The sequence below is a fragment of the Ptychodera flava genome, chromosome 5 (assembly GCF_041260155.1).
Source record: "Ptychodera flava strain L36383 chromosome 5, AS_Pfla_20210202, whole genome shotgun sequence".
Classification (NCBI taxonomy): Eukaryota; Metazoa; Hemichordata; class Enteropneusta; family Ptychoderidae; genus Ptychodera; species Ptychodera flava.
Genome location: NC_091932.1, coordinates 30581297 through 30606420, shown reverse-complemented (window position 1 = coordinate 30606420; position 25124 = coordinate 30581297). Strand labels below are relative to the sequence as shown.

The following is a 25124-nucleotide window of genomic DNA, read 5'->3' as shown; positions in this document are numbered from 1 at the left end:
ATCGCTGGACACTATCTTATTATAGGAATTATGAAACGTTTGGCACGTCTTATCATCTGCTATAAGTTGTTTTTCTCATTCAAATCCAATGCGTTTTACCATGGTATCTGGAACTGTGACAAGAGCCTCGCATGCAAGTGACTACGATATGAACCGAGTGTTCAAAGCATCTGGATTCCCGACGATCTTTGGAAGGAAATTTAGAATTTAATATTTTTATAAATCTCTTGGGAGTGGTCAAGCGTTTGGAAATACATTTTCTCAATGCCTTACACCCCCTACGTGGAGTAACTTAAAGGTGATAACCTATTTCAGGACATGTTTCTTTATACAACACTCTACGCCCACTTGTTCTATTTCTAATTTACTGTTTGAAGGGTCATGCACGCCCATGAATGTCCGTACAGAACACGAAAAGTAATCTGCTTCGAAGTCAAATCCATGGATTCCTTAGGGTAATTGAAACATGGAAATATAATTGTTTTGCTCATTAATTACTCATATCAACTTAAAACTATCGTATTTACAGAGTAACAACAGCTGAGGGTAACAGTACAATTTTAGATAAGCCAATCAAATATGGAAAGATATTTTTTTGCATATAAGCTGCATGTACTTAAAACTATTGTATTTATAGTCAAGGATAAAAGCTTAGGGCCACTGTACAACTTTAGATAAGCGAATCAGTTTAGCGTAAATTATTCTCTATCAATTACTCTCTGTGTTTATCTTATGAGAGAAAAATCGATTTCAATGTTCAATTTTCACAAGAACAAGACATTAAATTTCCCAACAAATGCAAAATGAGTCTTTATATAGGTTGTAAACCAGCGAAGAATTCATATTTTTAAAGAAAAAAGAGTCCGAAATTCTCTCCTTGAAGGGTATTCAACTACTAAGAATAGAATTAAATGCATGTGATCTTCGTAACGTGATGTATCTTTTAATGTCAATTTTTTTTTTCACTATTTTTGTTTTAATTGTCAAATGCAGTTTCGTGTTTCTCTGCTCAAAGCGTGTTGAGATACACAGTATTCAGCTTATCAACTCGGTCTGCGCTCGTGTAAACTACATCGTTATTGTTGACAAGTGAATTCTAGTCTTGAGTAGAATTCAAATGTAAACAGTAATAGTGCGTTTTACACGTATTGACGCTGTGTTGACAAACGAATAGGTCATGTGGCAACATGATTTTAGGAGTATACTCAAAACAAGAAATTGCCATTAATACAGAACAAAAATAGTGAAAAAAGAGTAAACGTTACAGCTACTGTACCTTTCTACTCTAACGGTGTCAGCAGGCTTAAACATCGCGCAAATGAGTTCGCATTGAGCCTGTTTCGGCAGATTATTTCAAAAAAAGTACGTCTCCGTTGAACGAAACGAAATTAATTGAGTGGAATATGTCAAACCACGCCACGATGGGGAAGGACGCTTCGTCATAAATATTTCGATATCTTATATAACTATGAATGCGTGATTTTGCCGAGTCGAACCATTGCATAATTAAGTAGGAAACGGACAAGGACGCCATTCAGGAATGAAATGATAAATGAAATAAAATTTCGGTTTCATTAAACAAATGTTCAGACAGCTCGGTGTCAACCAGCGTGACGCTATCGCTGTAACTAGACCCTAATCGCCATAACCTCGTGTCTTTTCGAGTGACACAAGAGAGAAAACGGTGATCTTAAGGTCGTATTCGCCTCGATATAATAGACAAACCTTAGCTCAAATTTTCTTTAAGGCATATTTCAACCGCTCTCTTTCAAAATCATAAATAAAAATCGAAGGTGACCGTGCAAATTTTGGTACTAGAGAATCAAATTATCCAAGATTTACCAATATTTGAAATTCGAATTGGCCACTATCCCTGTGTTAACTCTGTGGAGGAAAATAAAAAAATTCAACTTTCGTCAAACTGAGACGGTGAAAAGTCTTCTTACACCAAGAGCTTTGAAATGAACCCCCACAAGTGGTATATCAGAAAAGAAATGTAAAAGTTTGAGAGTCCATATATCTGTCCCCGAGGTGCATTCTACCTTAAGTCGTCTGAATGTGGCAGCTCCACAGATGTCTGACTTACCGTATCTCAACCAACCAATACCGCTGCCATTCAGCCCATTATGTTGGCAATTTCGGTCGTTTTCTCCTGGATCTTTTCGTAACCAATTTTACGAAGAAAAACCGTTATTGACTCGATGCAATACTCATTAAATCTAGTACACTCGCTTAGTAAGTTCGCTTTTGAAAGAAGAAAGAAATTGAAAGACTCAAAAACGTTTGCTCAAACTTTCCGTAAGGAGGCTTTAAAGGGACAAAGTCGGCCATTTTTCGATAGTTTTGTTTGTTACGAGATACTACTTATATTGTTTGACATGTTGAAAGGCACTGAATGAATGGGTGCCCATACATTTGTTCGATCCCGGTTTTAGACATATCAAATGAAACCATGGCGAGAATGAATTAATGGTCATGACCATTAATTCATTTTCGCGATGGTTTAATGTATCGTGTCTAAAACCGGGGTCAAATATATGCATGGTCACCCATTCATTCAGTGTCATTCAATATGTCAAACAATATAAGTAGTATCTCGTATCAAACAAACTTCATGAAAAATGGCCGACTTTGTCCCCTTTAAATCGTTCCCTTTCGGAATCAAGAATAAATATCAGAGGCCATGGCGCTGAGTTTGTTACTATAGAAACAATATTTGCCTTCTGATGCAAACTCTTTCATACGTAAATTTTACAATCGTCTCTTCTGTAAAATTCGTTTGTTTTCTGTTCGTGTGTCATTATAATAACTCTTTTAGAATCCTACTTGGTATCAAACGTTTTTGAAACTTTCATGAGCAATCATATTGTGACATTTTGTAGCAAACAACGCATGGTACATTCTAATATCTATGTTAGATTGAACGCAAGCACCAATACATTGATTAAGGCAGCTCTGGCTATGAATGTTGTGAAGAAAAATGTCTTTTAGAGCAAGACTACTTCAGACTTTGTGTAAATTTTTAATTATTTTCGTGTTATTGCTTTTTTTTCTCCCGAGAAAGTATTTTTCTGAGCCTGTTTCATGTCTTCTTTTGTTTTTCTGATGCGGACGTTGTTGTTTTATTTTCATGTTTCCAATTTGAGCAAATACTCGAAATAATAATGAATGATATTTCAAAGGTCGGATCGGACCACGGTGAGGACTGCCTTTATCCCTCCATAAGATAGATGCACCCGGAGCAACTGAGTGATGCTTCTTTACATAGTGGTTCCAACCTGGAACTTTCTTATTGGAATCGTGTGTTAGCTTTGTTGAAATGCACTGGGAGGCAGACAGAGGTTGAGGCATCTGCGATATCGTCATGAAGCTCGTTTATAGGAATTAGGTGAGAGGAACGCTTACATGTAGAATCACCACAGGCGAATGCCACAGAACCGAAACTACTGGTTCCTCAAATCATGCTCTGACAAATTATGATAACTCTATGAGGAGATATTATCAATACAAGACCAGTCCATCTTATTGAACGTCGAGCTATTTTTGGCACGAAATTGAAAGTCGTTATTCTGAAGGGAATCAAGATTACATACAACACTTAAAGAGAAGTGGTCTGACCCAATATAATCATGTAAAATGTTGACATCACGAATGCATGAATGTGCTGTGGGAGTTGAAATGCAGTGGTCAAGTCGTGACGTAGAATGCTGGACTTCGCTATTGTACGTCAAGTGCCGTTGATTGATTATGCCAAGGAGACTGACATCAGACTTAACGTAATTATTGTCTTGACATAAACTAATTATTTCTTTGCCAAATTCAGAGTTACTCCTTATGTCGGTATTCCAGTCCCCGATGACCATAACACTATTAGTGTGAGCATTGTCAAAGCAGTGACGAACTTTCTGCAACTTCTCAAGAAACTCGTGACAATTATCTCTATTTTTAGTTGGCAATTACACATTGATAATGGTCAAACTACCACTAGAGTGTCAAATTTCACGCCCAATAATCAGCCCATCATAATAACCTTCAATATCTACTTCATCAAGCGGTTTCGTCTACATATAACGGCCACTTCCCCAAATGATGGTTGACCAATCCGGATAGCAGCTTCGTCATCCATCAACACCTCACCCAATTGTCACTAATATGTGATAACCGATAATAAACTCCGATTAAGACAACCTATTTTCTTGAAGAAAAGATATCGCAACCTTTACAAAGCTGCTTTATAGTCTCAATAGACGATTTCATTCAGTTGTGAGAGGTGACGTTTAAAGTCATAAAAGTTACTGATTATTCCTATAGCAGGGTAGAACTTCCTCACTAGAACACCCGGCGGCCATATTTTAGGAGTCAAAATGTTTTTACAAATGTTCGGAAGTTGCAATTACTTTAAAGGATGAATATGAATTACATTTAGTTTGTACGGAACAGCTTTTACATCACAAAAGTCAATTTTTAAAGGTGTGATTTACATCATTTTCGGTAGCTTGTGGAGAAAGGAGATACACAAATATTTCGACAGGCGTCACAGTCTTCACAGCTTGTAATGATGATGTTTGTGTATTATTCCTAGTGATGACCCGTTTTTGATCTTTGAGCGGATCTTTTCGCTGGACGATGATGGCGAATGGCGGTGATATAATTGTGGGCACTAGAAGACGAAGGAACACCAAAAGTAACACCCTGGCTAAACCACGTGTCACTTTGTCCACTGCAGTTGAGCTCACTGTTCTTGCATTGTCACTACATGAGCGTTGAAATACTTCTTTAAACAATACTTATCATCATCAAATAGATCATTAATTTAATCATGTGTTTAACTATCTACTTGTCAATCATTTATTTATTTCAGTTTACATTTTGAGTTTTTGATTCACAGATCGATGAATTTAGATTGATATTTGTTAATCTGCTTGATTCTTTGGCTTCATTTGTTTTAAGTATATATACATATACATATACATTATATATATATATATATATATATATATATATATATATATATATATAAAATGTATATGAATATGTATATGTGTATATATAATGTATATGTATATATTATATATATGTATATGTGTATATATAATGTATATATATATATATATATATATATATATATAATATATATATATGTATATATAATGTATATGTATATATATATATATTCATTAACCGTCCAACAGTGTGGGAAAATGAAATCGTATAAAGATTTATGGAAATTTCCCTAAAACAGAAATATTTAAAAAAAAGACCGCTAAATATCAAATATCTGATTCAGTACATTATCACGTTAACAAGTTCACTATTGCACACACTTTGATCATTTGTAAAGCCCTTGTAAAGCCCAGGTATGTCAGGCGAAAGCAGGTCAGACGAATTCTTTGAACATATATTGGAAAGTGACACCGACACCGGTGACACATTTAAAAAAATTATGAATTACTATCGTTTATACGATCCAATAATACGAGTCAAATGAATGTGGTAACTTCTATGTTTACGAAAGGAGAATGTTTGTGACTTTCTTGCCGAAAGCCGCCCTCCATCGTCATCTTGGTTAACTTTATAAATCGACATAATTGGCGAAGTTGAAAAAGCAGTGCGCCAACAATGATCTTTTTATATGACCCCTCACCTCACCTGGAATCCAAAAGTACTCAAGTTCATTTGAACTTACCAAGTCAAAGCCCAGCAGAGGCTGTCACATAAACGATATTGATAAACCATACACATTCTCTGGCCAGCTTCTCTGCAAGCGGTAACCAATGGGAGAGCTAAATATCCGATATTCGTTGATCGGTGATACCGTTTCGGAAGGTGATCATACATTTTCGTAGCGGAAATAGTCGTCACGTAAACGGAACTGGAAAACAATAACTTCAACAACGTCGCGACAGGTTTCTCGATTTCTTCCTCATTCCTCCAACAGGGGGTTCAATGCTGTATCATTAACCAGCCAAAGGGTCAATAACCTATTAGTCTTGTGGAGGTCATCGTAGATAGGCTGGGGAGATATTTCGAAGGCATCGTAAAGCTCTCGTAGGTTGAGGTTTCCTGAACACCTACCTAGCTATCAGCGTTATAGTCATGCTTGCCATTCGAATTTTAATCATATCCTATGCATGCATGCACAGATAGATATATAGATAGATAAATAGATAGATAGATAAATAGATAGATAGATAAATAGATAGATAGATAGATAGATAGATAGATACATACATACATACATACATACATAGATACATAGATACATAGATACATAGATAGTACATACATACATACATACATACATACATACATACATACATACATACATACATACATACATACATACATACATACATACATACATATATACACACGTACATACATACACATAAACTTATATACTTACACACAGATTGCCGATAGGTAGGCCTACTGCTAATGCCAACGTACATGATTTGAAATGCCTTATTAAAAACAAACAAAACTGTAAATAATTCAAAAGCAGGGAATCAAGAGAAGACGTATATTGTAAACACTCATACGTCTTAATACTGAACTTAATCAAGGAATATAGCTACGGCCCAGGATAATTCAAACGCGTGCACGCGCATGTGCATGATGCTCAATCGGCGTTTAGAATTTATTTTGAAATATTTGTTGTTCTAGATCCTTTCAGCAGTGTAAAAATCTGTCTAATTCGACTGTGTACAGTGTTTTAAGGATGCTCGAATGTTGATTTCGGGACCAGATTTTCGCTCTTCCAACTTTCCGTTTTGGGAGGGGGGGGGGGTTTGAAGTCAAACGCAAGAGTTTTAATTGCCATGCGCGTGTTTTTAATTATCCACGACCCCTGAAGTAAACTAGGGTTTATGGCAGGCTGATTCAGAAGATGTGTTATCGATTAGTCGATGATTTATTCTCGATCTTTCCTGTTTCAAAAAATCCTTCCCTGCGATGATGGCGATTCTGAATCATATGCGCAAAACGCTTGCGCAAATTGCATTTACAATTTTGTTCAGTATGTAATTGTTTCTGCGCGCGTGATCATCCGTGCAACTTTGACGGCATGTGTTGACATGGGTTCTGCGATACAAAGTTATGTAACCATCCTTCCAGATGGACGAATGACAATTTTCAGCGGACACTATTTGTCACAAAGGCAGAAAAATTTTGATTCCCATGATTCTATCCAATTCTGATCTGATCAGCCGTTTTTGAGATATCGGACCATCAGACAGACAGACAGACAGACAGACAGACATCGCTGCGACATATGCTCACGTGTGTGAACGCATGAGCAAACGAGAGCAATGGAGCATTATCTTTCGTGACGTGTCATCTTCGCATAATTTCTTTCCATTATACGCTCCTTTGGCGTGTGACTGACTGCAGTTATGACGTTTTTTATGACCTTGTTTTTTGCTCACGTGTTCACACACGTGAGCATATGTCGCAGCGATGTCTGTCCGTCTGTCTGTGTGTCCGTGTGTCTGTCTGTCTGTCTGTCTGTCTGTTTTAGAGAGTGGGAGATAGGTAACTTACTATAGCAATGTTATTTCCACTATTTTTCAATGTCCGGTCACGCAAGTAATTTGAAGGTGACAAATGCCTGGAGGTCGAAAAACACTGCGCATGCGTCTCTTTGTCCATCACTGATAAACACAATTTCTCAAGCACGGCCTCAACGACACAGTGTCAGTGTCGATTTCCGCCAATTTTGCCTTGATTTTAGGGCTAGATTTTATCCATGAACAGATTAACAGGCTGACAAGCCACGTTTAGGTGTACGCAACCATTACTGCGTGTCTTTGACTTGCCGGGTTAAAGACTGGGTCGACACACTGAGCTGGTCCCTGAAGGTCACGCAGGCAGGGTTCTCACTTCTTTCGCCACACGGATCATATCGTTCACTCTCGGATCGTTCTATTAAACTGATTGCACTCGAGGACCCTGTAACGCTTGTAACGCTTGTAACGCTCCATCAGTTGTACCATTTAATGCATTTTCCAATCTGTTTGCTAATTATGTTTGTAAAATATAAACTCTTGTACTTCTCGCCCAATCATGTCGAAATGTCCCAGTGTGTACAATGTTTAATGCCATTGTCGACAATTGAATTTTAGGACGGACTTAGATTCCCCCTTTAAACATTAAAAATACATCTTAGACATTACGCATCGTGTCATTAAAGATGTTACCTTGTATTTAGACATACTTTCAGTAGAAGAAGAAGTGTGCTTTTTCGTATAGAAAAAAAATAATGAAAATTTCAAAAAAGTCAACGATTTTCCCTTTACAAACGACGACGTTGAATTTTGTGAAAATAATGAGTTGTATCTCCCTGTCATTTCTTCAACACTACGACTGTAGTCAAGTACATTCATGCTTGTGTGACAATTTTGATTAATGACTAATTGAAATTAGCTTTGAATATGCATTATATCCATAAGATTAACCGATGGCGAGTGCTGAATCACGTGACATATGATAACATTGTAGCAGTACGTCGGGAAAGGTGAATCGTACTGTTCTGTATTCCATCATTGTCTTTCAAATATGTTAAGGAGACTTAGATACACCAAAGACCTTTTTGTCGTAGCCAGGCAATATACACGCGTCAGTATCAACTTGGCTAATTTCACATATTTTCCAAAACATCTGCAGGTATCGCAGCATATTTTTTCGGAAGAAAACAAACAAACAAACAAACAAACAAAGAGCAGATAATTTCAAAACAGCAGCAAAGACCAGGATTTGGTGAAAATATGTCATCGCGTCAATAGAGTGTCTCCGTAACAGCGAGTATATATTTTCTGAGAATCCATGAATAAAATGAAAATATAAAATGGAATTAAATGAAAGTTCCGCCACCTGTATCTTTTGATTCCTTTCTTTGCGTTTTTTTGTTCTGTTGATACAATACAGTTGCTTGCTCTACCACTGAAATCATGTCAAATGCCTGGTGTTCAACTTTTCAGCATAGTCTATTAATATAATATAATATAGTAATATAAATGTTCATCGTTATTGTTGAAGACCGACTGCTTGCATGTCTTGACTTGAATTTATATGTCAACAATAGCGCACGCACATCATATTATTTACAAGGCCAATTCCCATTTCGATATACTTAAGGTAAAAGAACAACAATATGTACTTGTTATATGGGAGGGGGAATAATTAAAATATTATCAACAGGTTAAGCTATAATGTCCAGAATGTTGACATGTCCCGCTATGGTTGTCGTCATTCTGGTATTCACTTTGAGCGCGCCTGGGCCCATCAGCATGTAAACGCTAATGACGAATGCTATGGCATGTGACGCAGAAAAAGAATAGGGTTATATTTGCTTGAATCCACCTGGATGTGAGCGTTGCAGAACGCGACCGCAGACAGACGAATCAATAAGTGCAAAACAAAACAAAGTAAAAAAAGAAAATTATACATCGTCTAAAATGGACGATGAGGTGAAAAAGATGGAGAAATCTTGTGAATCTGTACTGGCCGTGATTTGATGAGCCTGCTCATCTACACGAGAAAAATGAAAGAGTGTGTCCATGACGACCTGCGGTCGGTCACATGACACGTGACGTCATCGTTCGATCACGTGACTCTCAGCTCTTGCCAAAAGCAGTCTTTTTTCCGTCGAAATCAGTAGCAGTTGCACCCATGCCGTCGTCAGCCATGTTGTCTTCACTGGCGTATTTCGAAGGGTTCAGCCGCAACACTAAATCCAAGGTAGGCAAGGATTTATTTTTTCACGTTTTCTGTCGAAAAGAAAGCGTCGATGAATCCTTCCGAAAAAACTGGCCATGACGAGAAATTTTTGAAAGGGAAGGAAAAGTGATTTTGCGCACGGGTTTTTCATCGTTCTATCGCCGACGAAGAAGTCCTGACATGTTTCTCCCCATGTGTCCTTTGAGATAATGACTGATGTTTTTTTTTTTGTTTGCTTGCTCAGAAATCGTTTTATAAAGCTTCTGTCTGGGTTTGCCAATTCGCAGATACTTTTTGTTCACACTGTACCATAGCCTCGTTTTAATTATATTTTCAATCGCGCTTCATTAGGGCCTTCATATGGCGAGACGTGACTTCGGGATTAAAACATAGATTTTCACCTGATTATAACAAGACAACCGTGAGACGACGCGGAGATCTCAAAGACTCTCATTATATCAGGGCACGAAATGGGTGTTTCTGAACGTTCGGCGTCTTCCCTTATGTAAACGACCGTGTCAGTTGTGTTCATCACACGCCTGTATCACACAGCACGACAAGTATTTCAAGTAATCTTCTTGATGTCTTTCGTTATGAACGTGTTAGCCGGGAAAGCGGTGTCGGTCGACATACTCTCTCTCTCTCTCTCTCTCTCTCTCTCTCTCTCTCTCTCTCTCTCTCTCTCTCTCTCTCTCTCTCTCTCTCGTTTGCTTTCTCGCTCCCTTTGAAGGACAAATCGTCTCGGAAATGCACGATGAGACAGGGGAATGATAACGAATTACCGTCAGTACCCGTTGAGTCTCAGAAACTCTCGTATTTTTTATTGTTTTTCAAGCGAAAAACCTTCGAATACTCTGTAAAACCAGAATCGAAAACAATCTGATTTAGGATTTTCAGCAAGAGCGCTTAACAGGGCGACAGTCTCCGACAGACACTCTGAAAGATATTATTGATCGTTAGATGTCATTTTGGTCGCGTGTGACACGATATTTTGCACAAGTCGTGCGGAAATAATTACACAGATCACATGAATATCCAAAATGTCATTAATCATGCTGGTAAAATGCGTCGGCATCACGCTGTTGTTGTGAAGAAATCGAGGTACAGACGATTTCAAAGATTTGTTTAACCACAGGTTGGACTCAGAATTATCATCAAGGTATTTCGGGATGTCTTTTCGTCACGGGCATTGGCCCGCCATAATTGCTTCTTCATTTTCAACTTGAACCCTGACTGAAAAGAGACGCTTGTATGAGGGTGATCTTTGGAATGAAGGACGAAACACGATTGCGCGAGAGTCCGTGTCTCCATCTTTCCAAACACACCTCGGCCATTTGGCTCCGAAAGGATTGTCTTTTGCTGATGCATGCATGTAATTTGAATTTCTAATGAGTTGTTATTGGTGCGCGCGTTTTTCCCTACCTTTTGGCGCAATCTTGAACTCTCTAATGGTACAATCGTCGGAGGGGAAAAATCGGTGGTCATGTACCTCAACATAATTGGCACAAACAAGGTGATGTTTACGAGTCAAGGTCAACTCATCGTGCCCGATGTCTTCCATATCTGCGGCCAAACAATAAATTAGCATGAAAAAATGTCAGTACCGGAAATCGAAACCATAATTGGCCGCAAGCGGATCTCACGAAATGTCCAAGCACTTCAGAAGGCTTGATGAAGTGTCGTTCAGACATGATCGTATAAAACTCCCTACGGCGGATCATTTCGCATATTTCCGTGTAGTGAGGCAATTAATATATTGTATAATGAACCGCAGGAAGTACATCGCACGGCCTATCAAGGTCGCTTACACGGTTAAAAACATGATATTCCGGTGATCCGATGTTAAATCGAGTGGAGCGGATCACACCGAAGCATAAACTACCGTGATCAATCCAAGGCTGGAAGCTCGGAGTGATATCTAGAATAAGGAGCTGAGCTGCGGTCAACCGATTTTCAGCGAACTGACAGTCAGGAGCTTCTGTGCCAGACATAATACCGATCGAAAGCCCACCTTCTCTACATTTTACATCGAGAAAAGCCTACCGTCTGAATTCCTGTGCCTTACATATAACATATTTTGATTTCTTGACTGTACTGACTTCATAATAGCGGTAACAATCACAAGTCTCGCAAAGTATCACGAGACGATAAACATCGTTTACCAACAGCCGATTTTAGGCGGAAAGTAAGATTATATTAGTCAATGCGAATTTACTCAATGAAGGATCAATATGCAAGTATCATCAGCCATTGTCAGACTGCACCTGCAAATGTGAACAAGATAAGCATTGAACGCTTACCCCACTCAAACATGGCCGCCAATATGCAAATTTGCATAAACGACAGAAGACAGCACATTTACACGTTGTCAACTTCGCAGAAAACATGGCAGCCATTGCATTACTTGGCATTGAATTTGCATACCCAGATATCGTCACAGTATTTACTCTTTCCGTTATAACAGGACCAGTTTTTACAACTTAAGGGAAATCTAAATTGAATCCGAAACCCCTGAATTTTGCTCGCGTGTTTTGTCACGAGTGAATACAGTTGACTCGCAGCAATAGGCGATTTCACATAATGGGTACAGCATTGAGGGATTCGATGAGAAATTGTGAGGTATATTTGATACCTGCACATAACAAAGAGACAAATACAGGGCACGGGCCTGTAATGTAGGTTTTGAAATGTCAAATATTCCCTAGTGAAATTCTCGCGAATTCCACTCACATGATCGAGATTTCCAAGCTTGTAGTTTTGTTAGATCGGTTTTCATAATGACGTCGAGGCCGTTTTTACGACGAGCTTAAGAAGTATCGTATTTACTTCACATGTGAACGAAAACATGTTTCGAAAGAAACTCAAATCACCTTCATAAACACAGTTAATGAGCGTCAGAGAAAATACGAAAATGACATTCATCTCGTAGTTCTGTATTTTCTATAATCTGGGTTTATTGTAGAGAGGTGTCATATTGTTAAAGGGAAACAGTCGTCGGAATTGTGCCTGTGTCAGTTTCTTGTTTACAAGCAATGTATTTCGTGCACGATATCTAGATGCACCTCATCATCATAGCTGCAACATTTAAATTATACGATGTAGATTATGACAGACGTGTTTTAACTTTCATCAATCACCATCGTACCTTGGATACAGTGTTTATATTGGTTGTATGGGTCCCATACGACCTACTGTATCCCTTGAAGTTTCATGATGTTTGCACCTTGAGGGCACTAATTATGCTTGTGATATCTGTCTCATGAATTGGTATCACAACGAAATCGTAAACTGTTGCTAAATCCAAACTCCAAACTATTTTATTTGAATAAGTTTGTTTTCAAATAAAATCATCGTCTGCACTCGTACAAACTGGATTACGCAACTCAACTGAGTGAAATGACTTTGTCCTGAGTTTACGGGAAGTCCTAGGTATCACTGTGACCCAGTTTTCAAAAGTTCACCAAATATGTCTTGCTTGCGCGCTCAAAAAGTCTTATCAAAAGCGGCTACGCTTTGCCTAATCCATGCTTTGCGTACACCTGAAGATCGGTTTCAGGGGTAGAAAAGAAATAGGAGTGGGAATAGAAACCACTCCGTGGACATTAGAAACCTGCGGTGTAGGGGAAAAATTCCGTTGTTGACAACTGGATCCCACCGCGTACCCTTCGAAATCCATAGTGGACCACTAAAAAAGTATGTCAAGTGGCCTCAGGGAGGCGTTGTTTCAAGATGGCGACGCCTGCTTTATACACAAATTTCACGCGAAATACCACTTTTAAATTGGAATCCTATGCCTGAGATCAAATGAGAAAATGATTCGAGATATGTCCCCATCAAGTGTCCTCACAAATTATGTTTTGCTGTGAAGAAAGTCGAAATTTTAGACAGAATTCGACTTTCCTCATAGCAAAACAGAATTGCACCAGAAATGATATCGTCATAGAAACAGTCAAGTTGAACGTGTACACAGTCACCCCTCACAATTGATTGAAGACCAAAACACACGTATATCGTACCATACCATCGAATTACGCGTTTTTTGTTTTGGAGTCGAAATCCCTCATCAAAACGCACCGCGGCGCGGCAAAGTTTGTTACAGTCGAATTTCCATCAAACGCTACAATTCAGGCGTTAACAGTTGTGAGCCCAAACAGCATTTAAATTATACAGAAAGTTTGTAATTTTCATTTGCGTGACAATTTCTCAGCCAAGTTTTGGTGGTCTCTCAGGCAACACCGTATGAAATGTTACGCAGTGGTTTTGAGAACAACGAAAGGTTGCCAAGCATTGACATAAATTAAGTTAAAGAGCTAGCCTGCATGTTGTCAATTTAATAGTGCACATCAAATCATGGTGAGTCACCTTAATCTTGAAATGAGCAACTCAAGGTTAAGTTCATGCAACTCGTGAAATTTCCTCAAACCATAATTTGACTCGTCAATGATTATAATTTCCGGTGACTTTTACGAGGTCAAAATCAATGACAAGTGAAAACTCGCCTTAAACGGTAATAATTTGTCGCAATAACTGTGCACTTTTGCTAAAATGGAGATTGTGGGGAGATTCACGTGTGCTTTTAGGAGTCATTTTGGCTCTTTTTAAACTATAGTCGTCGTATAGATATACGGATGTGAGAAATGAACTGTTTGAAATGTTAATTTATTGTAAATCGTTAATGATAGTTTTGTTTCTCAACCTCTCTGTCATCGTAGGATACTGATGTTCTCATTATAGAGCAGACTGCCCAGTTCAGCACTGCATTCGATTTTTTGACAGAATTTCCTTTCAATTTTTTGTTAGTTTTGTTAGATTGTCCGATGATTGTTTGTTTGTACCAATGCCCTTTAATACGTCTACGCAACCGACTCATTATTTTGGCGGGAAATTGGCGAGTATGCACAAATTGCAGTAGAAGCCGCCAATCGCGTTTGAGTCGATCTATTGAGATGCGACTCACCAGTACTGTAAACAAATACATTCAAAATGGCGGCCGCCGTCTCCTTCTTCGGCTGGTTGGTTGGTACAATTATTAAATATGTCTACATAGCCGAGCGGAATAAGTAACTGACCTGTCGTCTGTTCAGCAACTTGCTCGTATTACATATTGCAAGTCCGGACCCACATACAAATTACAACGGCTCCACATAAATATATGCCCCTCATTTGTGTTGATTCGATGGACAATTTATTGAGTTCCTCCAGTGTAAGAATGCATACGACTGTTTTTTATAAAAAAAATTAGTGAATTAATATTGCAACGTGTGTTACGTCATCAGTCATACTGGAACTCCATCGACACGCTTTGAACAAACGGTAGACCTCATGTAACGGATGTAGATTTTTGCCAATTTCCACATGCCTTCACAAAGAGATTGACGATGCTCGACCAAGGACATTATTGACATTATCCGGTATTAGGAATTAAATCAAATCCTCTCAGTCGAGACTTTTTAATCGACTAATTGATAAGGCTTTGTTCATTTTTTAAAAATTATTTGTCCGACTTTGCTGTGCAGACCGTCACAATATGAGGATAATTTCCTGTGCTGTAGCGACCGACACACTTCACCGATCATGCCGATTACTCGGCTCTGACGGCCATGAAAATTCAATCCATCTCTGTCACGTTTATGGATGAGATCGCCAACGTGATATTTGACGCGCCACAGGGGAGCCGCTGTAAAATCAACCCTGACTTCGTGTAGACGTAAAACACGGACATATGAAATTATTCAAATACATTCAACATTTCTCTGTCTTTCGAGGGTATAACATCCAAGACATAATTAATCTTAACTAAATTTGATGAGCCCGTCTTGATGGATCTTACTAACTGCCAATCAAGCTCTTCACTGCCCCTATCCTGACTACCCCGGTATATTCGTCTGCGTGATCGATTTGTTTGTTTGTTCACTCTTTCCCCGCAAACTTCCATTCCGCCTCGTGCAAAAATTTACAACTATGATATGCTGCAAACACAAGTTCCGTCGAAATGATATGCTTTCTAGCAATAAGAATTTATATGGGATAAAATCACTGATAAACCGAGGTATTGCTGACCGTCAGGCATAAAATACTTAAATTAACAAGATATCTTCAGCTGTGAGAATCACATAGGACACACAGTTTTCTATTGGATAACTGTGAGCCTTAGATTTTGAAATGAGTCTGTTTTACGCTTTGCATAACTTTGTAATATTAATCAAACTTCTTGTCGTACAACTTTTTTAAAACTTAGCATCATTTAACATTGAAAGAATCGTTTACGATCTTAGCTCAAGATTCAAAAGACGATAGATGAGAATTTGCCTTTAGAAACTCTCCGAAGTCGTACTTGTCGATGTCGCAATTACCTTGCTGACGCCCTCTAGTAATCATAATATCTTTCATGTCCAGACGATAAAGTCTAATCATGATGTCTTCCTGAACTTACACGAGGGACATTTGACTCGCTGCGCGCCAAATTAGCGCACTGCACGCCAGATGCCCGCGTTACAATTTTATTCCGATTCCATAAAAAAATTGTGCTACCTACAACATTTAATGTCGATGAATTGCATTAGCCAATCTGACGACAGACTGTAATGATACTAACTTAAGTTAACTACTTTCAACTTGAAGTAATTTGTGTTATTATTTATACCGCTCTGCTTTAGTTTTGGCATCGAGCACTGTAATTTGCCACAAGGACATATGTATGCTTGTGTGTGTGTGTGTGTGTGTGTGTGTGTGTGTGTGTGTGTGTGTGTATGTATGTATATTGTATATATATATATATTATATATATATATATATATATATATATATATATATATATATGAACACACTTTTCACACATATATCTGAACGAATATGATAGTGATATAATATATTCATCATAGCAAGTTACTGTATGTTAATACCTTGATTTGAGTCGGGTTGCTGCGGTAACTGACTTAACACCGTTCACGTTGATATAAATGATGTAAAATTGCACACTTCCGGCCGTTAACATGTCCTTGTGGTGGCGCTGTAAGTCTTTCAAGAAGGCGTGTTAGAGTTCTGTGTTGGCAACGTTTGGTATTTTATCTCGCATTTTGTACAGGGAGGTTATGATTGTAACAGTGCTTGTCTTGAAGGTGTATCATGATGCAGATATCTCAATTATTAGTACTTGTTGATAGAGCTTCAATCCATTAATATATACATGAATATATATATATATATATATATATATATATATATATATATATATATATATATATATAATATATATATATATATATAATAAACACAAATTACTTCAAGTAAAAAGTAATGAAATCTGTTACTCATGCATCCTATCTGTTGGATGATTGCAGGATGCATGAAACTTAATTTGGCCAGTAATAAGGTCTTTTGACTCGATCTAGAGATGTATATTACCTCTATAAAGGATTTTGCCATATCAGTTATTACAATACCTATGTGACAACTAGAAGCCAAGAGGACGTGGCCTGGTCGTGTTACGTGAATAATTAATCCACAGTGTAGGCCTACATACATTATCTCTTGGAGATATGGATTTTATCAACGTTCCTATTATAGAACACGCCTCCATAAACAGCCTTCGATTCGCTATTCCTGTTCCATTTCACCAAGTTGCCATTCAGGGTTTATTTATTTCACCCATCCCCTATCACCATAGCAACTGCTACCCGATGCTAAGATTTCACTTGTAAACGATTCTCCTCCCGCGAGCGCCGCGTACGTCATTCGTGCACTGCGCTTGCGTCACGTACGTAGAATCTTCTATTGTTCTCAGTCGACAATAGCGATAATTATTGCCACACGCTCGGTGTCGCATCGACAACAGCTAGATTGACACTCGCTGATCACCTTCTCTTAAGATAGACTCAAATACAACGCTTCGATGACTGACCGATCACCCATGCAGAGAAATTCATCATCCACAAGAACTCTCTTGCGACGATCATAAATTTTTTGCGCAAATATTATGTCACTAAATATAGCAATAGGTGGGCTTAAGCCGCCGACACATTGTTGTCACGTGATTCCATCTGTCGGTTACATCGATATAGAAGCTGCATAGGATAGCACACTTGTTATTGGAACCATGGCAGAGCAAACGACTGACATATGTCTGCTGTCCTACAAGTCGATTCGGATCAAGGTGAAGCAAAACTTTATCTCGGTTCATGAATATGTCCACCACATCCCGAAATATCCTCACCTTAAATGTTTTCTTCTTGTTTGTTTGTTTTCTCTTTCCTCGTTGTAACTACCGTCTGCTTCCCCTTGAAGTCTCTTTAAAAGCAGCATGTATGTTAACGCATGGCGGTAGACAGGCGCCAGGCACTTTGTCTATCTGCCGAGCAGTTTATACTTCTGTGCGGTCATATAGCGAAATAACAAAATAAATCAGACATGAAATCTACAACAGTACTTTTAAAGGTAGACAACAACAGTAAGCATTTCAAGCCATCTTTCTTTCGTAAAAGCAGTTTTATTTTTGCGTTCTACTTACAATTTTTTTCAAGCACTTGTAGCCAGCTCTTTTCTAGTCCTCACTTGCTATTAGAATGTGTGTAAACTGCAACTCGTATATGTATATTCGTGCACCCATATGTTCACGTGTCTACCTTTTTGTAGAGAGTAATTTACGTTGTTTCTTCATATGTCGTTGGGTTCGTCAACCGGATGCGACCGATGGCTGTTTTGAAGTCAGGCCAGGTGTAAGAAAGGTCGCGGAATACATTGCAGCCTCACCGGTACAATTTTTTGAAAAAACATATCACAAAAAGGCACCATCATCGGTAACTCTTCCATGAGATTCTCCCAGTCACGTTATATTAGACCTAGTACCTACACTTGTAAGTAGAATAGAATTGTGCAAAAGCTTACGCAGAGGGCATTCAATGAGATTGCGTCCGGTTACTCTCAATATGCAATAACCAGCCTCGCTCGCATGTTGTACCAAGCCCGTGATAACGCGCTACCCATTATAAGTCTTATTAATTCAGTGAGGGTTTAAATGAAAAAAAAACGGAGCTGGGTTGCAGTCCGGACCAGAATTCATTTTTTAACAATAGCAATGCAGTTTTCACTCGCACGGGCTGAGTTGACAAGCTGAACACTGTTGGATATCAGCATGCTTTGGAGAGTAGCACAAGGAATTATGGTTGACATCGAAAACAAAAATGGTGAAAAAAAATTATCAAAAGTTAGCATTACTGGCCCTTTAATTATGTGTAATCGCCAATCAGGGTACATACTGTTTGTAACATGGCGGAGAGCATGCAACAACCAAAGTACATGTATTTTCACGATATCGCGATCATGCCGACTTTAAGTTGTGACTTCCAACTAACGTTTGATAGTATTATAATATTTTTGTACGAAAAATCACGTAAGTTTTCCTGCTTCTCCTTAAAAATCGTCGGAATATAAAATATGAGCCTTGCAAACACAGCGTGCTGTGCGCAATATGCAGTAACGGACCAGAATATCGTATCCAGCAATAACATCGGACGTTACAGGCTGTGTTGACGGCATTCCGACGGCGACTGTGAGATTCAAAATTCAAGAAGTTAATCTTATGAAGAGAACATAACAATGGAAAAGTACACTAAAAGTGACAGCTACACGAGAGCTCTGAGATCCCCACCTGCCCTGGAGACACCTGGTTCCTCATGTATGACAATTGTGATACAATCAAAGGGATGTAATTTACCATTGTGTAAAAAAGATGATATGTGTACGTCTGTTTCGCAAACATTTGTCCGGATCATTTTCTTTCACATCATTGAAAATTTAGTATTCGCCTCGGGATTGATATTCGAACTCACAAATTTTCTCAATGCCTTGCTGGTCTGCAGCTTGTCCCAACTCGGTTTGAACCCGTGTGGAGAAAATGAGATTTTCATATCCTTGTTTTTGTGGACATCTAACGTTTACTTATCCCCATGGTTAAAGTATGGCGGCCATTTTGAATTTGAAATAACGGTGAATTTTATGCATACGTAATTAGTGTCTCTAATCCCGAATTTTGCACGGCGACCTTTCGATTTTCACTCTTGATTATGAAGGAGAATGGTTTAAAGTTTACCCGTGGGAAATGTTTAAGTAAAAGGTTTAAAACTTTCAGGCGGGAAATGCCTCAAAACGTGTACATTCAGCGCGTTCCTCCTCATAGTTTGTAAGAACGGAAGACGCTCTCTACGGTCAGACCAGTACTGCCTCGAGAATTATCTGAGATAAGGAACCACAGAAATAGATATACAAATCGTTTCTTCAAATGCATACTAGCCATTCTCCCTGTGATAGACTATCCAATACGACGCATAATGTATACAATATGAAATGTTTTCGAACAGGCAAATTCAAACTAGTCCCCACCAAGATTCTGTTTTCAACGATTAACGGTGGACACAACAGACATACAGACCGAGTTGACAACTTTAAGGTAGTATGCGCCTCGGAACTGAAAGACGTAAACTTTTGCTCAAGTTTTTCTTAATGAAACTTTCAAGGATTCTTTTACCAAGGCAAGAATAGAAATCAGGGGTCGCCCTGCAAAGTTTAGAACTAAAGAAACAAATTACTCGAAATTTAATGTTTAAAATTTAGAATGGCCGCAATGCTTGTGTTAACTCTGTTGAGAAAATAAAATGTTTGATTTTCGAATACTAATATCATGAAGTTTCCTTGTTCTAAAAGCTTTTAAAAAAATAAATCCCACAAACGGTAGACTAGAAAAGTACTTTAAAAAATTGAGAGTCCGACTAGCTATATTTCGCATTCTATCTTAACTAAATGGATCTTGAATATAACGTTAAAATTTATATACAGGACGTCAGGATTTTTAAACGACTTTTCATTTTGCAAGTATTTCGAAACGATCATCAAGTTATACTGACTATTTGCTGACAATTAACAGAGGGCAGATTTTTGCAATTTGTACCGTATCGCCACTGAAGTGGGCTGAGAGGGGAAGCTTAGCTCTGATATCGTGATTACTGATCAGCGAAAGATGAGCCAAGATCGATCACCTTCAGAAAATTTCTCTTCGCCCCTGGAGCCTCCTGCCGCATAGTGTTATTGCCTCGTCGTGTGCTCATTTATGATCAAGATTCACCGGCGAGTTGCAAGGATTTCTCCATACATCAGATCTCTTTTCCTGCGAAATGTTATTATTTTCGGCCTTGATTATATAGTGGCCTTCTCAACCATAACAGCAACACAGTATCCACAAAGGAAATTTAACAAAACGCATATTTTTTTTTCAATGACAGTAGAATCATTATTGTGTGGCATAGTGTCACGTATTGCAACCACATTCTGCGTTGTGTTGGGTCTACAAGGGCGAGAACCGTACTGACGCATTGACACCTGTGAAAGATTCTCGTCATTTGATGTGTGTTTACGTATGATTTCAACACAATGTCATTTTTTCACTGACGAATATTAGCTGCTTTGAGGGGACCAAAGCCGTTTGCAGGAACAGAGTCTTCGTTTTAAAGGTATGCTGTCACCTGTTCCAGTTTTGCTACAGTTACCATGGAAAGAGAAAATCTAACCAATCACAGATTTTAATCGGATGGCCGCTTTTTAAAAAACAGCGCCCTAACATGAGCATTTTGAATACCAAGGAACGCCCCTTTGACCATATATGGGCATATTTAGATTGCAGGCGATTTTATACCTTTAATACGAGAGAATTATTTTGGGACGACCAAAGCTACCACTCCAGTACGTTCGATCGTGAACGGAACTACTGATATAATATTTAGTCAAAGAGTCTTCATTCACGTTCGCTAAATTTACTTAAAGGGAAACCGTCGCCGGAATGCGCCTGTGCGAGTTTCTTATTTACAAGCAATGTATTTCGTGCACGACATCTAGCTGCACCTCATCATCATAGCTGCAGCATTTAAATGATACGATATAGATTATGACAAACATGTTTTAACTTTCATCAATCGCCATCGTACCTTGGATACAGTGTTTACATCGGTCGTATGGGTCCTATACGACCTTTGAACGCAGTTCCGATGACTGTATCCCTGTAAAATAGCATTTTAAGGCGGAATGTCCAACATAGTCTTATGAACTGTGCTAGAGAAGAAACCAGGCCACCATATTGTGTACCATGTCGTATCAACAGATAGTCACGTGAAAACCAAGCTAGGCGTGTTTGTTTGTTTCGTAAGCTGAAGCCTGCAAGGCCACGTGTATCATTATCTCTGCGTGTCTCGAAGGTGGATGAACACCTCACCATGGCAACATGAGGAGCTCGGACCGAAGAACTTGATAATCATCGTGCTTTGAAGGCCAAAAGTTTTGTTTGTGGGGAAAAAGGCATTATTAAAACTGATTATACTAATCTCATAGTCATTGAGACACTCCACTAGGACTGCAGGGAAATCACCATGACAACTATTATCGTTATGACTATAGCCATCACCGCTCAACAAAACAACTGTAAAATCAAATATTTACACCGAAGTTCATCAAAACTATACCGGATGATTAAATTCATGAACGTTGAATGTGTGTTTGTTCCTGTGCATTGTTTTATTTTTATAAAAAACTTTCCCCGTCGAGATTAAGCCGCGTTTGACAGCACAGTTCTGTAAATTATGGGTTTAACAGTTCATGGAGATACCGCAGCGCTTGTTATTGTAGCGGGTTTTTTCAGGGTCGGCTTGTCACAGTTGTGATATCTTTGTCATCAGCCAACTGGAGACATGATCAAAGTGAAGCGGTCGTGGGAACTGCGCATGTGCGACTTTCTTGTTTACAAACAATGTATTTCATGCGCTATATGCATCTTTGAAAACTACCTTTGTATGCTTAACACTACTGACAGAATTAGTAATTTCGCTGTGGAAATCATAAGCTCCCTATATCATATCGTTACCAAAATAATGCCACCCGTAATTTATGTTCTCTTTGTAACAGTGGCGAAATAGACGACGAAATGCATTATGTACCTGTATGTTCAGCCCTAAAAGATGAGAGAAAATAACACCTGAAGAGTTATTATTGTAAAAAGCCAAAACGCTTTAAAGTTTGAGAAGCTTTTCAACAGCAGGATATCTCTCCGAAATTTCAAGTCGAGCCAAATTCACTCAACATTCGAACAAAATTCAGGTCAATCGCCAATTCATGTTTTAGGTCCAAAAACGTGCTAGAACACCTACTATTTAGCTTGCCAATACATCGTCTATGCATGTAGAATGCATTCTTATTGTGTGCATTTGAATTCTAGTCCGGACCAGAATCCACACGTTAACATTAACAATGTAGTTTACACAAGTACAGGCTGAGTTGACGAGCTGAATACTGTGTATCTCAACATGGGAGTAGAACAAGAAACTGTTGTTAACACAAAAACAGTGGAAAAAATCATAAATAAAGTTACAGCTCATGTCCCGTTAATCACGCATGAATTTGATTGCACAACATCGTGCAGCGAACAGGTCATTTCGTTTTCTGCAGAGAATCTCAGAGGAAATTTGTAAAGTATTATGACGTCCAAAAAATCCACAAAGTGTGTAGCTCATGGGGCTCTTTTTTCGCCTTGGGAATTTGGATGTTAGTAGATTTCCTCTGTATCAGTAACTTGAAAAATATGGGACCATTTAGTCTGCTCCGACAGATTCAAAAGGTGACAATTGTCAGTTTCCTCAGCGGCATTAGCGCACTGGATTCATGGACGGCGACACCGTGATATGCATTTATGTACACGAAAAGCCAGAACAGAGGGACGTCATTGAAGTAGTAGGAACATGTTGCATGGAAGATATTGCTTTGTGTATGGACAGTAGAATAAGGAATAGATAATTTTTTTTGTGGACAAAAGCATTTCTCGTTTCATCTCTGTGGAATAAGACGGAAAAAAACTAAGTAGTGTTTTATTATCGACAGGTATATATGTTCAGGTTTTATATTCAGGAGATCGCTGAGAAGGTAAAAGTATCAATAAATGTCGTTCCACTTAAAAGTGCGAACATGTTCGAGTTCTTCCAGTCGGACGGCATAGCCGGAAGGCGAGAGATAGTCTGACTTCAGCCGGAGGCCTGTGATCGACGTTTTAGCCTAAACCCTTTTATTGGATTGTAGTCGAGGCCAGCCAGCCTAAAAAGTCAGTATACAAGATTTCCAATAAGTAGCGACGCCGATCTTGTCACAGCCTCATTCCGGAAGTCTTGCGTCCTCGTTTCTGTCACTTTGAAGTTGCGATCGAAATATCTAGGCTTTAAAGCTTGGAGGCGACGGTATTCGGAAATTGCCGCCACTCCCATCATTCTCAGCACTTCGAATTCCTTTGACGCACGCGCCGAGATTTCCCGATATCCGTCGCTTATACTTTAAAAGTAACGATTGATCTTTCGTAGAAATCATCTCGAAAAGGATCGATCATTCTTGAAAATCTATGAGAGTAAATGTCCACAGACCCGTAGTATAAAGTCCGTGTCAGAAGAAAGGACAGTGTAATATCATTGAGGGAAGTACTGACTGTCTGTTTGTACAGCTGTTCTGGACTTTGCAGTAGTTTCACTTTAGCGTGTCTCCCTCTTCAGATCCATAATTCGCAACGATTCAGCCCCGGGCATTTCCGGGTCAACATTGCAATCTCGACCATAATCATCAGGCTTCATATTGCTGCTGGCGGTAGTTCGGATATGTCGTGGTCAAGGTTCATGACACCTGCGCACTTTGAAGTCGGTTGTGCAGATTTCACTTGAGCGCCCACTAAGAGAAATTCCACGATAAATTAGGACTGTTTATGGAGAAAGATGTTGTCTCCGTGAGACGAGTTCATTCGATATTCAATAGCTAAGCGAGCGGATCGAGCTCAAAAAGCAGGCAGCATCGCAACATGGGACGCTTTTCGAGACAGTTCTACCTATGGCTGTCGTCTTGCACGGGTCTGTGTCAGACAAAATGTTGTGCCGTATCATATGGAAAGCTCGAAATGGTGAGCATGCTCGCATTTCGATCTGTCGGCATTTCTGGAGTCATTGATTTGCCTTTTAGTATCTCACTCTACTTTTTTTCTCTGTCATTCTCCACAGCAAATGAGCACACTGTCGAACGTGCCAGGCAACTCAGGTTCAAAAATGAAGAAAGACCGGGCCGTGACACAGAATACACCGCCGCCTTCGCCGGCTGCACCGGATAAAAACAAATCAAAAGCGTGTTGCTTCTGCTGGTGCTGTTGTTGTAGCTGTAGTTGGTGAGTAGTATCAAATTCTATTATTTTATCTGTCACCTCCATTTGTATTTATGCAGGACTCGACTTTATAATTTAGTTTGCACGTCGAAAATGAAAAACTTAAACTTTTGCTCAAACATTCCATAAGGTAGAACTCGCCTCGGAGACAGATAGTCGGACTGTGAAATTTCTACAATTCTTTTCT

At 38.9% G+C, this 25124-nt stretch overlaps 1 protein-coding gene across 4 annotated transcripts in view; it reads left to right on the top strand.

The window, feature by feature from the left end:
- Positions 1 to 25124, top strand: part of LOC139133485 (regulator of G-protein signaling 17-like) — a 121085-nt gene that overhangs the window by 86221 nt on the left and 9740 nt on the right. For 2 of the 4 annotated variants that reach the window (XM_070700102.1, XM_070700105.1), the window contains one exon: positions 24780 to 24940. In XM_070700102.1, the coding sequence (XP_070556203.1) occupies positions 24780 to 24940 (161 nt within the window). Of the gene's footprint in view, positions 1 to 9615; positions 9739 to 24422; positions 24683 to 24779; positions 24941 to 25124 lie in introns of those variants that run through there. The other 2 variants (XM_070700104.1, XM_070700103.1) reach the window with 2 other exon arrangements.